The 15457-nt window shown below is 41.8% G+C and overlaps 1 protein-coding gene across 7 annotated transcripts in view; it reads left to right on the forward strand.

The window, feature by feature from the left end:
- Positions 1–215: 215 nt before the first annotated feature.
- Positions 216–15457, forward strand: part of DCLK2 (doublecortin like kinase 2) — a 141423-nt gene continuing 126181 nt past the window's right edge. For 5 of the 7 annotated variants that reach the window (XM_033134089.1, XM_033134091.1, XM_033134093.1 and 2 more), the window contains exon 1: positions 216–1283. In XM_033134089.1, coding sequence (XP_032989980.1) covers positions 863–1283 — 421 coding nt within the window. In that variant the 5' untranslated portion in view covers positions 216–862. The remainder of the gene's footprint in view (positions 1284–15457) is intronic. The other 2 variants (XM_033134090.1, XM_033134092.1) reach the window with 1 other exon arrangement.

The raw sequence follows: 15457 nt of genomic DNA on the forward strand, positions 1-15457 counted from the left end.
CCCCTCCTCGCTCATCTCCCTCCCTCCCCTCCTGGGTTTTGGCATCCGCTGGGGGCAAGAAGCCCCCTCCAGCCCTGACAGCTGGCCCGCCGGCGATGTAGCGGGAGCCGAGCGCGCGCGGACGCTCGCCGGTGGGCTGGGCCGGCCGACCGCGTGGGAGGCGGGCTGCATTATTTCCCCGCCGGGGCCGGACTCCGCAGAAGGCAGGAGCCCCGCACGGCCCTCCCAGAGCAGCCAGCGCGCGCCGCCCCTCGGGCAGGGCCGGGGGCGAGCGCGGCGGCGCCGCAGCGGGGCCTGGGGCCGGACGCGTGGGCGGGCCGGCCTGGGCGCACCGCCCCCACGGGCCCGCGACGCCGCTCCCACGCTCCCAGCCCCTCCCCCTTCCCTTCCTTCTTTCCCCGCAGCGCTCCCGGGAGCCGCCGGCGGACGCGAGCCGCGCTCAGCGATCGAGCTTTGTGTGCGCCCGCGGGCCCGGGGCGAGCCTCGGGCGGCCCGACTTGGCGGCTCCTGGCCGGCTCCCAAGCGGGAGTTGTGAGGCGTGGCTGGGTGACGGAGGCGCTAGGGGACGCGTGGGGCTCCCCGGCAGGCGGGAGGGACTGAGCCATCGGTGCTGGACAATGAGCCTGGCAGCTAGACGCTGCGATCACTTTTAGGGGGCGCGGGCCGGCCGGTACATCCGCAGCTCAGCGGCCCCACCTGCGAGGAGAGGGCGGGATGCCACAGCCAGGTGTCCCAGCGCTTTAAGGCCCATCATAGCCTCGCGTCCCTGAGCTGGTGGTTGCTTTGACACTAGGCTACCTGCAAGCTTTAGCCAGGACTTCCCCCCCCCCCCTTTTTGCGAGGAGCCCTTGGAGCAGCCGCGATGGCCAGCACCAGGAGCATTGAACTGGAGCACTTTGAGGAACGGGACAAAAGGCCGCGACCCGGGTCGCGGAGAGGGGCGCCAAGCTCCTCCGGGGGCAGTAGTAGCTCGGGCCCCAAGGGGAACGGACTCATCCCCAGCCCGGCGCACAGTGCCCACTGCAGCTTCTACCGCACGCGGACCCTGCAGGCCCTGAGCTCAGAGAAAAAGGCCAAGAAGGCGCGCTTCTACCGGAATGGGGACCGCTACTTCAAGGGCCTGCTGTTTGCCATCTCCAGCGACCGCTTCCGGTCCTTCGATGCGCTGCTCATGGAGCTCACCCGCTCCCTGTCAGACAACGTGAACCTGCCTCAGGGTGTCCGCACCATCTACACCATCGACGGCAGCAGGAAGGTCACCAGCCTGGACGAGCTGCTGGAAGGTAGGAGGAGAGGGCCCGGCGCGGCAGGTGCGGCCCAGCAGGTGCAGTGGCCGCGGGCCCGCGCTCACCCGCCTGCCCCTGGCAGGGGGGAGCCGGCGTGGGGTCTTCTAGGCGGCCACGGGGAATTGTATGGTTCTCTGCTTCTCCCTAGACTCTGTGTGGAGCGCGCTCCCGCCTAATAGACTCTGTCCTTCCCAAGAGATTTGCCTTAAAAAAAAAAAAAAAAAAAAAGGAAAATGCTAATGGCTTAGGGCTTTGGTGATATCTCCTAAAATTGACGAACTTGTTTTTTGTTTGTTTGTTTTTGAAGTGCAAACTATTTGAAAAAATGGCTCTCTGGTGAGGATCTAGGTAGCCCTTTAGTTAGGAAGCTGTCTGTTCCGCCCTTTCTGTGGACCTCAGTGCAGGCACCTGTAGTGCTCCAGCTTATGGGGCCCTGTTGTACCTGCTTTATTCAGAAGCTGTGGTTGTGAAGCGCTCTGGGTTGGCTTTCCTGGCTTGGCTTGCAGCAGAAGTTGCATGAAGTCAGAAGGGGTGATCCCAAGCGATGGTTCTCAATCTTGGCTGCATCTTGGGTCACTGGGGACTTCAAAAAATATGGGTGCCTGCCCCCCCCATGTTAGGATGTAATTGGTTTGGGGGTGTGGTCTGGGCATCCTGAGTTTTAAAAGCTCCCCAGGTGAATAGACTGTGCAGCCAAGGTTGAAAACCACTGTGCTGAAGGGTTTTCCACATTTGGTTGGTAATGAGGTGAATCAAGGCCAATCTCCTGCCTCCTCTCACTGAAATGAGCTAATTAGGATGCGAGAGGCCCCTGGAATCATACCTTGGTGCCTATTTAAATTAGCAGTCCTAGAGTATCAACTATCATCCATTCAAAGGGACTGATTGGCTGTATGTTGTGTTATCCTTAAATGCCTGCAATATTTTCTCTTTCCTTTAAGGGAAAAAGAAACATTACTAAGTATAGGGATACCTAGGCGATATTGTGGGTTGGGTTCCAGACCACCTCAGTAAAGGCAGTATCACAATAAAGCACGTCGTAATCTTTTTGCTGGCAGAGGGTCTTGCCTTCAGTTTGTAAAAAGATAAATAAAAGGGGTGGGGGGCAACATTTGTGAAGTGCAGCAAAATGAAGTGTCAATAAAACAAGGTATGCCTATAGCTAAGAACCTATTGCCAGATCTAAACAGCACCTGTAAAGATCAGACAGAACCCAAGTATTTGCTGACTGCATGTTTACATGCAGTCTGCTCTCATTCATCTTCCTTAATGCAAATGGCACATTCCATATAGTCGTAGTGATATTGGTTTAGCAGGGAAAAGAAACTGAACTTTGATCCAACTGTTTTTCTTACATTATTTCATCATATTGTGTTATGTTCTGAAGGCAATATGCCCATTTTACAGATGAGCAAACTTAAGCAACATGCCTTGCCCCACAATATCTGCAGTGTATGCTCTTTCATCTACAATTCATTTCTAACAAATCAATATAGTAGCCACACTGAGGAATCCTGGCAGTGGTCGAGTTTCTCTATTTTGTCACTGTTGCCAGAAGTTTTTCCTGCCCTGGCTTAGATGAGGACCTAGCCAAAATTGAGTTGTCTCTTCAGTCTATGTGTGTGTTAGCAGCTTCACACATTCACTTGGTTAGTTGTGTGTTTTGGTTTTCAAGGCTTCCTGAGGAGGTGATGACAAGGGAGGAATGTAAGTAAAATAAAGATACATTGTACCGGAGGAGTACAAGTAAAATAAAGATACATTGTTAAAAGGGCTTTGTCACTTTTCTTTATTGTGTTAAATACTTAAAAGCAACATTTGCTAGATATTTCAAAATTGAGTAACACAAGTAACGCATTTTCTGACTGACCCAATCCTACATTAGCAGCCCTGTGGAGGGATCAAGGCAATGCCTATTGATTAAGCGCTCACTACTCACATGCCCTTGGGATGCCGTGCATGGTGTGGTCTGAGGAGGAACAACAATGTTAATACCTCTCTGAAGTAATTTTAACAATGTATCTGCTACATGACATGAATGTACTCCAAAGATTAATGTCATTATTGGGGAGATAGTCAAGATGACCATTATGCACATTAATAAGAACACATATTATATATTGTTTTGTCATTGCTCAGCCTGTGCATGGTCCACTGAGTCTGATGATCAGACTGTAGCTTCAGCGATAAGTAGGAGATTGACACGTTTTCTTCTAATCATTCATTCACTGATTTTTGAAGCACAAGAAACCCTAAGTATATGTAGAGTCAAATTACACCACATGATAAATAATGATATAACACAAATACTTGCACAACAGAAATATTTTTCTAGTCTCACCAATTGCCCACTTGTTTCAAGCAGTATTCACTTACTACAAAAGAAAACGTGTGCATCTCTTTTGTCATAGTGGCATTCTCCCTGACAATGGATCTTTGTCTAAGTCTTGAATTTTCCAGAAAATGAGTGGAATACCCTATTGCAAGAGAGTTTTTAAGAAAGAACCATTAATGCTCAAAATCATTTGAGAATTTAAATGGTTTCAACTTTTAATTAAAATTGTGTGCTTCAGTGTTTAGATTTATCACGCAGAAGAACTTACCAGCGATCTCTGAAATTTTTATTTGCAGCACTAAAAATTGGTGTGTAGTATGGCCCATGTTGAAAAAAATTGACTATTTCATCTTAGTTCATCTTTTTACATTAAGAGTCGTCTCTGGTAATTTTTTTTTTTACATCATTATGTTTGACACTTTCCTCTTCTGCTTCTTTCATCCCATGAACTTTGTAGTTGAGGAGGTGGTGTTTTTAGTGAAGAATAGAAAGTGATGACTAAGGCTGCTAGGCATGAACACTCATTCAGAACCCCAACCCCACTGAACTCAGATGACAAAAGAAATTTGCATGGCCCAGATTTTTTTTTTCCCTTGCTCTTGACCTTGAGAGTCTCTGGTGACTACAGTGTTCAGGTGTTGGCTGGCACTCCTCCTGTCCTGCACTAAACCAGCAGGCATCTCCAGCCTATTGGTTTACCTCCCCTTGCTGGATTAATTTCACTGAGTTGGTGCTGTGTATCCCCGTAACCCTGTTTATTTCAAACTGGATGGCAACCTTCACTCAGAGGAAGACTGTTACTCATCATTGTCAATCTTGAGAAAATCAGGTTGAGCTGTCTGAAGCCACGAGCCAGCCAAATTTGTAGATAACTGAGGATGTACAGATGACTCATTCTTATGTTCTCGCGTCCGGGGCTAAGAGTCAGAACTTCTTGTCTTAGTTTGGTTCCAGGAGTGTTTTCCCATTCTGAACATTTTGGCTGTATTGGTAAATGTGTGATGCCCTAAAGAGAAATGCCCAAGGATTGTAGCAACAATGTCTGACCAAGTCAGGCTCCCTGGGTTCTCCTGATTGCGGATTTAAGAAAAATTTACCTCAGTCCTCTGGCTCTCAGTGTCTTTTTCTGTTGAATGAGAAGTTGGCAGATCCCCTCTCTGACTTAAACCCCTTCTTGTCTAAAAGTTCATGCTTTCTCCCTACCTAGGTGGCTATTTACTGAGTGTCTGATGGGCTGCGCTGCCTTTCCCCACGCAGATCCTGTCTTCCAGGAAGTTGCCAAGGCCATAGATATTCTCCGACCAAGCAGGGAGTGGGTGTCTAGCTCCGATGAAGTGTTTGCCAGGAGCCAAAATAATTACTGATAGCTACTGCTCTCTGCCTCTCTCATCCTAAAATGTTGTTTTGCGTTATTTCTTCCTGTTATCCCTCAGTCAACAATAAATAAGCTGTTTGAATTTTTTGGCATGTGAGAGAATTTTTATGATTTTGATAAGTGATACTTCCATTCTTCCATTAAGTTAACTTGAAGATTAGCATGAATTCACTTGAATTTAAGAAAAACAAAGTTCTAAAGAAAGCGTGCACTTCAAGTTTCTGATGGTCTCTTACTAACCCTAGTTTATTGAATCTGTTTGGTTAGGTCAAGGTCTTTGAAGGTGTTAAACCAAAATACAGTCACTGAGAGAGTTTTTCTTTAAATGAAAACAAGTCTTCAAACAAACCCATATTATAGGGATTTTTTTTCCCCCTTGAAAGATAGATTTTTATAGTAATAATAGAAACTGAGCTCTTGGAACTTGTTATGGGTGAACGTTTTTTTCCTCACTGAGTTATAAGATATTTGCACATAGAAGTCAACAGCATTACACATTAAAGGCACATGTGATGACTGGATATGGCAATTTAACATTGAAATCTTAGGTCTTCAAAGCCTTCTCTACCTGGCAGACTTCTAGATTCTTCTTGAAGAATCTGGTTTCAAATTTCACCTCCATGTGAGGTCTCTTCCCAGACCAGGGGTAATGGTCTCAAATACTTGTTGCTTGAGAGTATCTTTGTTGTGCCAGGTGCTGGGGGTACAGTTTCTTCCCTCCAGACACTTATATTCTAGAGGGAGAGAGACAGCGAACATGTCCACGCACACACGCGTCCCAGCTAAAGTGCTGCATTGGCCAGGATGATGAAAAAGTCTTCCCAGAGGAAGAGCTATGGGAGCCAAGGCTTGAGGTCAAGCTTATGACTCTTCCCTCTACTTCCAGCATTCGTCTTGACCTCTGTGGTAACACTTTCTTTTGTCATTAGTGGCATATCGGATCTGTCTTTTGCACGAGACTGAGAGCGTTGTGAGGTCAGGGATCTTGGCCACACGATAAATAGCCCAGAAAATGATTTTCCTTCTAAATAGAACACTAATTTTACTTCTAAATAATAAATCTTACTTCTAAAGAAATAGCCCAGAAAATGATGCTATTTCCCTTGGCTGTCAAGGAGAAGTTTTGTATGAATTAAGTTTGAATGCGGTGGTTCCTGTGTATTTATGAAAATAGGGATTTTGAAAAATTGAATTACATTTCAGATAAATCAAAGGTGCTGTGCTCAGTCATCACTGTGGAGAGAATGACGCTTCCACAGTACCTGCTTCTATACATTTGACTCTTCACTTGATCTCGTTTCCTTACCACAGGAAAATTTAGATAGTACAGCTGCAAATAAACTCTTTCCAGAAGTAATGGGAAGAGATATTTTTAATTTGGAGGAGAATCCTAAAGGGTTGAGGAAAGCGAACATTTGGGAGAGCATTTATAAGATTAGAGTATGACATAATGATACTCCGGTAGTTATAAGAAAAGATAAATATTTTATGAAGTTTTAAACTATAGAATTTGATATCTTATGGTTCCCGTGATGTGAAATAAAGGAAACTGGACTCCTCTGGGCTAGTGGTTGTCAAACTGCTTTCGTCATCGCTGGCAAGGCCGGGGAGTAGCTGTAAATCTGTATATCCTGGCTACCTCTCTTTCTCTTCACCCCACCCACACACGCTCCCACACTTCTGTTTTTATCACGTCTGATAAAATAACTACCCTAAGGATTAGGGATTCTTTGCTTCTCAGCATTACTATAATTTATCAGATGTTTTACATGCAATCATTTTACGTGTTGCATTGTCTTCCCCATTTTATAGGGGGAAGCTGATGCTCAGAAAGGGGAAAGAAATTGCCCCGTTGCACCAATCGTAAGAGGTGGGGCTGGAGGTTGAGGCCTTTCTTCCTGGCTTTTGAACATCTGTATTCTTATTTGCTGTGTTCTACTATCGATGAGGAAATGGTGTCCGTTTCAACCCCTGAGGTTTACATAGGTCATTAATAGACCAGCAATCCATTGCTCCATCACTGTGCCGCCAAACCTGTCAATCATTGATATTTGAGAAATGAAGATTGCAATGGTCCCTGTCATGGTAGGTGTAAAGACAATTTTAGGGTGTTTCCTGTATGGTTCCTGAAATAAAATGCATCATCCTCTATACCTGCAAAATAACATTTCTGCATTTGGATTCTGCAGAGTTGCCTTGCTTGACCTCAGTTTCCTCATCCTAAAAATGAAAGACAAGTTAGGTAATTGCTAAGGCCCTTTTCCCCCTTTAAAGTTCAGTGATCTTGAGAAATACTTCTGGGAATGGGACAGAGAAATGATCTTGACTGTGTCTAGCTCCATGTCTCTCTTTAAAAGTTGACCAGGTTTTGTGTTCAGATGTGGTTTATCCATGTTGGGATGGAGTTCTTAGAACCCCCAGTAACTTATAGGAGGATCTTCTCCATAGAATGTTTTCAAGAAAGAAAATTACAAACCCAGTGAGGGCCAGGAGGAACCACAACCTTGGTTGTTTCTCTATCCCACGCAACAGATACTTCTGGCACATGATGCTTGAGGCCTAATTTTACCTTTGTGCCATATACGAATATAAAGTATTTTAATAGATGGACGTAGGTAGATATAGGTGTTTTTAAAAATCTTTCTTAGTTAAAACAGCCAGCTTGACAGTTGGCTAGATATGCAGAGGTAGAACAAGTTCATGCAAAAATCAGCTATTCCTTGCATCTTCATAATTCAGTTTTTAAAATAAGTTATTATTCAAGGAAAGGATGCAATATATTGATAGTTTAACAGTTTATCAATTTGACTAATGCCCAAGATGCTTGCCTTGATGTTTCTGTTTAGGCATCTGTTAGAACCAAATTCTTCTGCCTTTATTTCGTGTGTGTGTGTGTGTGTGTGTGTGTGTGTGTGTGTGTTTAAATCCCAGGATTATTCTAAGGCCCTTAATATTTTTAGTGTCTACTTTGAGTTAGTTCTTTGACGTAGCTAAGACTTAGTTTGGTTCACCTTGTACATTTATTCTGAAGCATTGTCTGTAGCAAATTTATTTAGTATATAGTTATAATACAATCTGGTACCTTTTAAGTTCTATGACTTGGAAATATTTTAAGGCTAGAATTTTCATTCTTTAAGACATGCTACAATTTTTATTCTAACCCAGGGTATTTAATCCTGTTTGCCATGTGTCTGCAGCCTAAATCAGCAGGCTAGTCATATTGTAACTTTTCATAAGCTACTACGTTATAGACTGAAGGAGTGGGAAGATACTGGTTTGTGAGATCAACTTAAGTACTTTTGATTGCACTATAACATTTACTAACACTTCAAAAAAAGTGACTAACATAATCTACAGGTAGTATGATCTACTATGCTACCTATTGGTTATTTGTTGATTAAATTGTAATCACTTGCAACCAAAATATATCACAATAGAAGTTTTCAAATATCGTCATTGATTTATCTCTTCCTTCACTATGAATCTTTTACAAACTTCAGATTATTTTGTAAAATAACAACCATAATTATTTCTGAAAGGCAGTGATTGATGCTCCCTTTCCCAATATCTTTGCCCATCATCTTGGTCTTTTTACCTAACAGTATTTTGCCTTGTCTGCTAAAGAATCAAGAACAGAAAAAAGAAGTTATGGACACCTAGTGATTACACTTGTGTTCATCAAGTTTCTGTACAAGAAAGAAATTGGGAAATAACTCAATGTAAACTCCTCTCTTCAGTGATCGACGCCAATAGCGAGAAGATTCTGCATGAACCTTGTGATGTACATGAAACACTGAGCAGAGTTCTAGCATACAGTGGCACTTTGATAAATAGTAGTGGTCCTCAGCATCTTAACCCACCATTTGTGTCATTGTAAATCACCCTGCCCCTGCCCATAATTCTAGAGCCACTATTTAGAGCTACATAAGGCCCACTCGACTTCTACATGGCAGCCCTGCAGATGTTTTGATACAGTGGTCATGTGTTCCTCTATTATTTCCCCTTTCTTCCCATCCCCAAGACATCACCTCTTTTTTTGGACAAACTTCTAGTTTTGAACCCTTATGACTTGCACTGAATCTTTCAAGCCATCCTCATTATCAATCACTTGCTTAAAACTGGGGCTGAGTCCTCTTCAAAGTTGCAGTGAAATTTAAGGGATGAAGGAGGAAGGGGTTAACAAAAGTCTCAAGAAATTTGGGAAATTCTGTCGAGGAAAGTTTTATCTCTGCTTGGGTGATGAACTAACTAAAGGACTGACACTATATCCATTATGCCTCAGTTTATTTGCAGATGTTAGTATATGAACACATCTTGGTTTGAAGGTCTCTCTCTCTCGCTTAATATCCTTAAGATTGTGGTGTTTCTCAAACTTTAGAGATGTTTGGGATAATTAAAAATGAAAACAAAGTAAAAACCTAACAGCAAAATTGTGGGCACACAGCATTGCCTCAGTTACTTTAATTACATTGTCACTTAAGTATTGATAAATATAAGGTAGGTGTCCTTATGCATATAGGTTTTACACACCGATACAACCCAAAAAATTGATGATGTAAATATTAATAAAACTGTATAAACAATAAAAGTACACAATAGCAACATAAAGCTACAGATACTATTTGCTCAAATTAAGTTGGTGTTCCCAGTATGACCGTGGTGCTGAATGCTAAGTTCGGTGTGTTGTATTTCAGAATGCCACAGATTGAGTCAGTTTTGCACTGCTAGTGAGTCTCCATTCCTACAGAGTGAAATTATGTCCTCTGGCCTTAACTTGCTGTGCACATGTCTTTTACATAGATTAACTCCACTTTTTACTTGTTAACTGCCAACAAAGTTACAGCACTTGATGCCAAAAGAGTTGAGGCTGTGGACATAGAGTGGGTTGGCTGTACTTGCTTTAGAAGGAGTCATTCAGATGTTCCAGAACAGGATGATATAAACATTTTAAGTCTTATCCAAATAAGCACAGAATTAAAATTGCCATGGTGAACTCTTGTAGACTATGGGGTATAGTCGGCTCAGGTGTGAGAAGAAAAAGACAAATGATGGATATGATCTGTAGGTTCCAAACTACTGGGAGATCAGATACAATTTCTTTTTCTCAGTGGGTAAGCTTTACAGCTTTTTGATCAGTGGGTAGGATTTTTGTTTTTACTTTTACATCATGTTTTTGGTCTTAAACTCCTCCCAAGTTTCAATTCTGAAACATGGATTTGTGGGCATTCTTCTTCATAGATACTCAGATGTTGGAAGTACCTTTTGTAACCCTTTCTCAGTGGAGGGTGTATTCTGCACAGCTGGATGTGACTTTAGGAAATGACTTGTTTCAACCACTTGCCTTTAGATGTATTGAAAGAGCATTGGGGTGAGAGATCTGAATGGGTGCCCTCAGCCCTATCTTGCAGGAATGGCCACTAGATTCGTTTTGTGGATGTGACAGATCGCCGTGGACCGGAGACACAGTACATGAGTGCAACGTGGGAACAGCATCCAGGCCAGAGCACTGCGCTCTGTTACTCTACTGATGCCCAGACGTTCCCATTTCGGGCACTGTACAGTTTGGGTACAAAACCCCAACTAAACCAATTTGCCACAACAGAATAATAAATCCACCTTACTTTTCCTCACCCTGTATTTTTCTTAATCAGCTGGGTGTGGGGAGCTTGTCTCTGATGTGCTTTAGATAGAGATATGCACACTGTAAGCCACCAAGTAGGATGATCTCGCAAATACTGTACTCAATGAAGGACATCAAACCGTCTTGTAGATACAACATATCTGACTTTATTTTCCTTGTTTACATTCCTTTGGAAGTAATTTTTTCTGAGTTTTGGAAGTTAGGAAAGAATTTAGGTTCCTAAGATATTTACTAATATTAAACCTAAAGTGTCAGCCATGCCTTCTTTTCTCTTTTCCTTTTCTATGCTGCCGTATTTAAATCAGGGGTGGGGGTGGGGTTTTCTCTAAGCTTGAAGAGTCCTTGTACTGTAGACTTGTAAACAAGTTTTCCTTTTCATCATAAAATTCAGTGCTTGCTTCCACTCCAAGAGTTAAGTATAGTCTCAATGTCCAAATGTTGTGTAACTGATTTTCTGCTATGAATGTCAAATAGTTTATAATTACAATCTATTTGTGATGTTAGGCAACTTATATATATATATGTGTATATTTTTAACAAAGATGGATGAGAGACTTTATAGTAACTGATAGAAAAATAGAAAATCCAAAAACACTGTTGTTGGATTTCCAACTGCATAAGATTGCATGTAGTTATCTGTAATTTCTAACAGTAAGTTAACATTTTAAATGTTAAGAGATTACTATGATTTAGCTATTAAACATTATGAGTTAAAAACATGTTAAAATCATATTATATAGAAAATAGCGGGGGTCCCCCCAAAATGTACACATTTTTAGAGATGTTATCTATGTATTACTTTTCGAAGTTGAATTGAATTATGGTAGCAATGTGTAGTACCGTGTTTCCCCGAAAATAAGACCTAGCCGGACCATCAGCTCTAATGCATCTTTTGGAGCAAAAATTAATATAAGACCCGGTATTATATAAGACCCGGTATTATATTATACCTGGTATTATATTATACCTCATATTATATTATAACTCATATTATATTATATTAGACCCTGTCTTACGTTATATTAAAATAAGACTGGGTCTTATATTATTTTGTGCTCCAAAAGACGCATTAGAGCTGATGGTCTGGCTAGGTCTTATTTTCTAGGAAACACGGTACGATGTTTGCTTAAAAGATGGCGGTAATCAAACAAATGCTAGCATCATTCATTGTGTTACAATTTTAATAGTTTTTTCCTTTCTTAAAATGTATATACATTTTTTGGCACCCTCTGTATATTAAAACATACTAATATATAAGGTATACACACACACTCACACATATATAAATACATACACACGTATTCCTTTGATTGAAAGACACATTACATTTATTAAACTAAAAAAGTGCCCTTGGACTCTCGATGCTTTGATGGTCTGAAGTGAAGAAAAGTGTTGGTAGGTACTAAGCAGCCCTGATATCCTGCTTATTTCCCTATATGCCTTGGCTTGTCTTTTGATGGGCTGGCATGACCCAAGAGTAATTCAGATAGTGCATGCCTGCTAGGATCATAGTGTGTAAACAGCTATACTATACAAACGTTTTACCTAGAAGTAATGCAAATCCAAACTGATTTGTGTAAGTTTGTTTTGAAAATGGCATTTTGGTCATAACTTTGACAAACATGTTCTTAATGCCCGTTATGTACCAGGCTACTGTGCTAGGTGTGTGGGTACAATGAAAAAGGTACAGTTTTTTTTCAAGGGGTTTCCAGAGTAGGCAGTGGTTTGTCATGAGAGATTGTTTTCAGAGTCACTTGTGAAATTAAAAAAAACACCCACTCACATGTTCTGGTACCACCTTCCAGTGACTCCGGTTCATTTGAACTGTGGGGAGGCCTGGGCCTCTGTATTTACACAATAAAATCACCTGATTAGAAAAATTTCCACTCATAACCACTGGAAGAAACAAAGAATAAATGATGATAAGAAATGAACACATCGTAAGCTCAGTGTACAACAGGATCCAAGAGGGCCATAATTTTTTTAAATTTTATTTTAAAATTATGAAAGTTCATAAAATATACTTTTACAGCCCAGTGAGTTCTTATGACGTGAACCCCGTTATGCTTCCCAGCCGTGTCAAAAACACCATGCTGGCAGCATCTAAGAGGCTCTCCCTGTGTCCCTTCCCAGTTATAGCTCTTCCAAGGTGACCGTAGCCAAACTGTTGCTTTTCTTTATATTTTTGAATGAATTAACACCTAATCAATATATGTTAATTTTGTCATCTTTTTCTCACCATTGTTTGTAAAACTATCAAAGTTCTTGCGTGTAGCTTAATTGTTTATTTTCATTACCGTGCAGTAGTACATTATATGACCACACCACAGTCTGTGGTGGATATGTGGATTGATTCTCATCTTTGGCTATTGAGAAATACTTCTGTGAACATACGTGTGTGTGTGTGTGTGTGTGTGTGTGTGTGTGTGTGTGTGGAGAGAGAGAGAGAGAGAGAGAGAGAGAGAGAGAGAGAGAGAGAGAGAGAGCATATATACATTCTGCTGCCCATATGCGTCACTTTTTCCAGGGTACTTTCTTGGGGTGGATTTCTGGGTCATATGTGTATGTTGTCAGCTTAGTAATAGATAATACAACCTCTTTTCTCTAAGTGATTGAACCAATTTAAAATCCTTCCAACAATATACAAAAAGTTCTGCTTTACTTCCTTGCCAGTGGCAATTAATCTTGACAGTTTAGTAAAAAAGAGGCAAGGCAGGAGGAGGAGGAAGGTTATTTCAGATACATAAGAAGGAGTGAAAATGGGAGGGTATGATGAATTTGAAGGGAATTGCAAATATACTGGTATGACACTAACTTAGGAACCTGTGGGAAAGTCGGGGGAGGTGGGGCTGAAAGTGTGCGACGTGCTGAAGAGTGTGTCCTGTATTCTAAAGGCTGTGAAGCCGGCAAAAGACATCAGAGCTCCATTTTACAAAACTTGCCGTGACAGCTCTTGGAGGGTGACCTGACACCAGGAGTTTAACTACTCTAATCCACGAAGAAATGAGTGCAGGCAGAATTGAGGAGCTTGGCTCCCAGAGGAGCTTAGACCAAAGTCAGCAGTTTTGCCACTTTTGTTGAATGTGGGGAAAGGCAGAAGAGAAGCAGGAGTCTTGGTTTTTGCTTAGGTGACTATATAGGTGGTGATTTCCTTCAATCAGTCGTGGAATTCAGGAAGAGGAGCGTTTGAGGTCAGGACAGCAATAAATGGCTGTGAAGTTGGTTTTAGACATGTGGCATGTGAGATAGCCGTGGATTCTCTAGTCGAGATATTCTGTAAGTGGTTTGAATTCAAGACAATGGACTAGGCGGGGGATGTCCTCGATCTGAGTCCTCATGGGGGTGGTTGAAGCCAGGGGGGCGAATGCAACTGCCCAGGGAGAATCTAAGGGGGATGGGGGAGGCCTGGATGGGTGGGAGACCAGGAGTAAGAGGTAAACCAGAAGAAATTCCATCATGGAAGCGAAGGAGAAAAGGATCTGTAGGAAGAGAATCAGGATGGGTGTCCAGTGCCCTCAGAAAATGCCAAGTGAAATCAGAAAGGTGTGCTTTGCATTTAGTAGTTAGGAAAGAAGTACTTGGGGATGAGGTACTGGTCCCCAATTGGAGTGCTGGGAGCAGAAGTGATGCTCCAGTGGCTTTAGAGCAAATACTGGGTGCGGAAGTAGAAAACACAAATGAAGAGTGCTTTCCTTAACATTTCTTTTAAATTTTGCAATTATAGTTGACATTCAATATTAACTTTGGGTGTACAGCATAGTGGTTAAACATTTATGTAACTTATGAAGTGATCCCACTGATAAGTCGAGTACCCACTTGACACCATATGTACTTATTACAATATTATTGACTATTGTTCCTATGCTATACTTTACATCTCGGTGACTAGTTTGTAACTGCTAGTTTGTACTTCTTAATCCTTTCACCCTTTTCACCCAGCCCTCCCCCAACTCCCTCCCATCTGGCAACCATCGTTTTTTTCTCTGTATCTGTGAGTCTGTTTCTATTTTGTTTGTTTGTTTTTTAGATTCCACACATAAGTGAAATCATATGGTATTTCTTTCTCTGATTTATTTCATTTGGCATAATATCCTCTAGATCTATCCATGTCACAAATGGTAAGATTTAATTATTTTTTATGGCTGAGTAATATTCCATACATTGTATATATGTACCACATCTTCTTTATCCAACTCTCTGTCAATGGATACTTAAGTTGCTTCCATATCTTGGCTATTGGAAATAATGCTGCAATGAACATAGGATGCATATATCTTTTTGAATTAATGTTCTGGATTTCTTCAGATAAATACCCAGAAGTGGGATTGCTGGGTCATAAGGTAGTTCTATTTTTAATTTTTTGAGGAACCTGCATACTGTTTTCCATAGTGGCTGCACCAATTTGCAATTCCACCAAGAGTGTGCGAGGGTTCCCTTTTCTCCACATCCTTGCCGGCACTTGTTGTTTGTTAATTTATTGATGATAGCCATTCTGACAGGTGTGAGATGATATCTCATTGTGATTTTAACTTGAATTTCTCTGATGATTAGTGACATTGAACATTTTTTCATATGTCTATCGGCGATCTGTATGTCCTTTTTGGAGAAATGTCTATTGAGGTCTAACTGCCCTTTTTAAAATTGGATTGTCAGTTAAGTTGCATGAGTTCTGTATAAATTTTGGATATTAACCCCTTATTGGATATATGATTGGTAAATATTTTCTCCCACTGAGTAGGAATGTCTTTTCCTTTTTTTGATGGTTTTCTCTGCTATGCAAAAACTTTTTAGTTTCATGTAGTCACATTTGTCTAGTTTTT

This window comes from Rhinolophus ferrumequinum, chromosome 18 (assembly GCF_004115265.2).
Source record: "Rhinolophus ferrumequinum isolate MPI-CBG mRhiFer1 chromosome 18, mRhiFer1_v1.p, whole genome shotgun sequence".
NCBI classification, from domain to species: Eukaryota; Metazoa; Chordata; class Mammalia; order Chiroptera; family Rhinolophidae; genus Rhinolophus; species Rhinolophus ferrumequinum.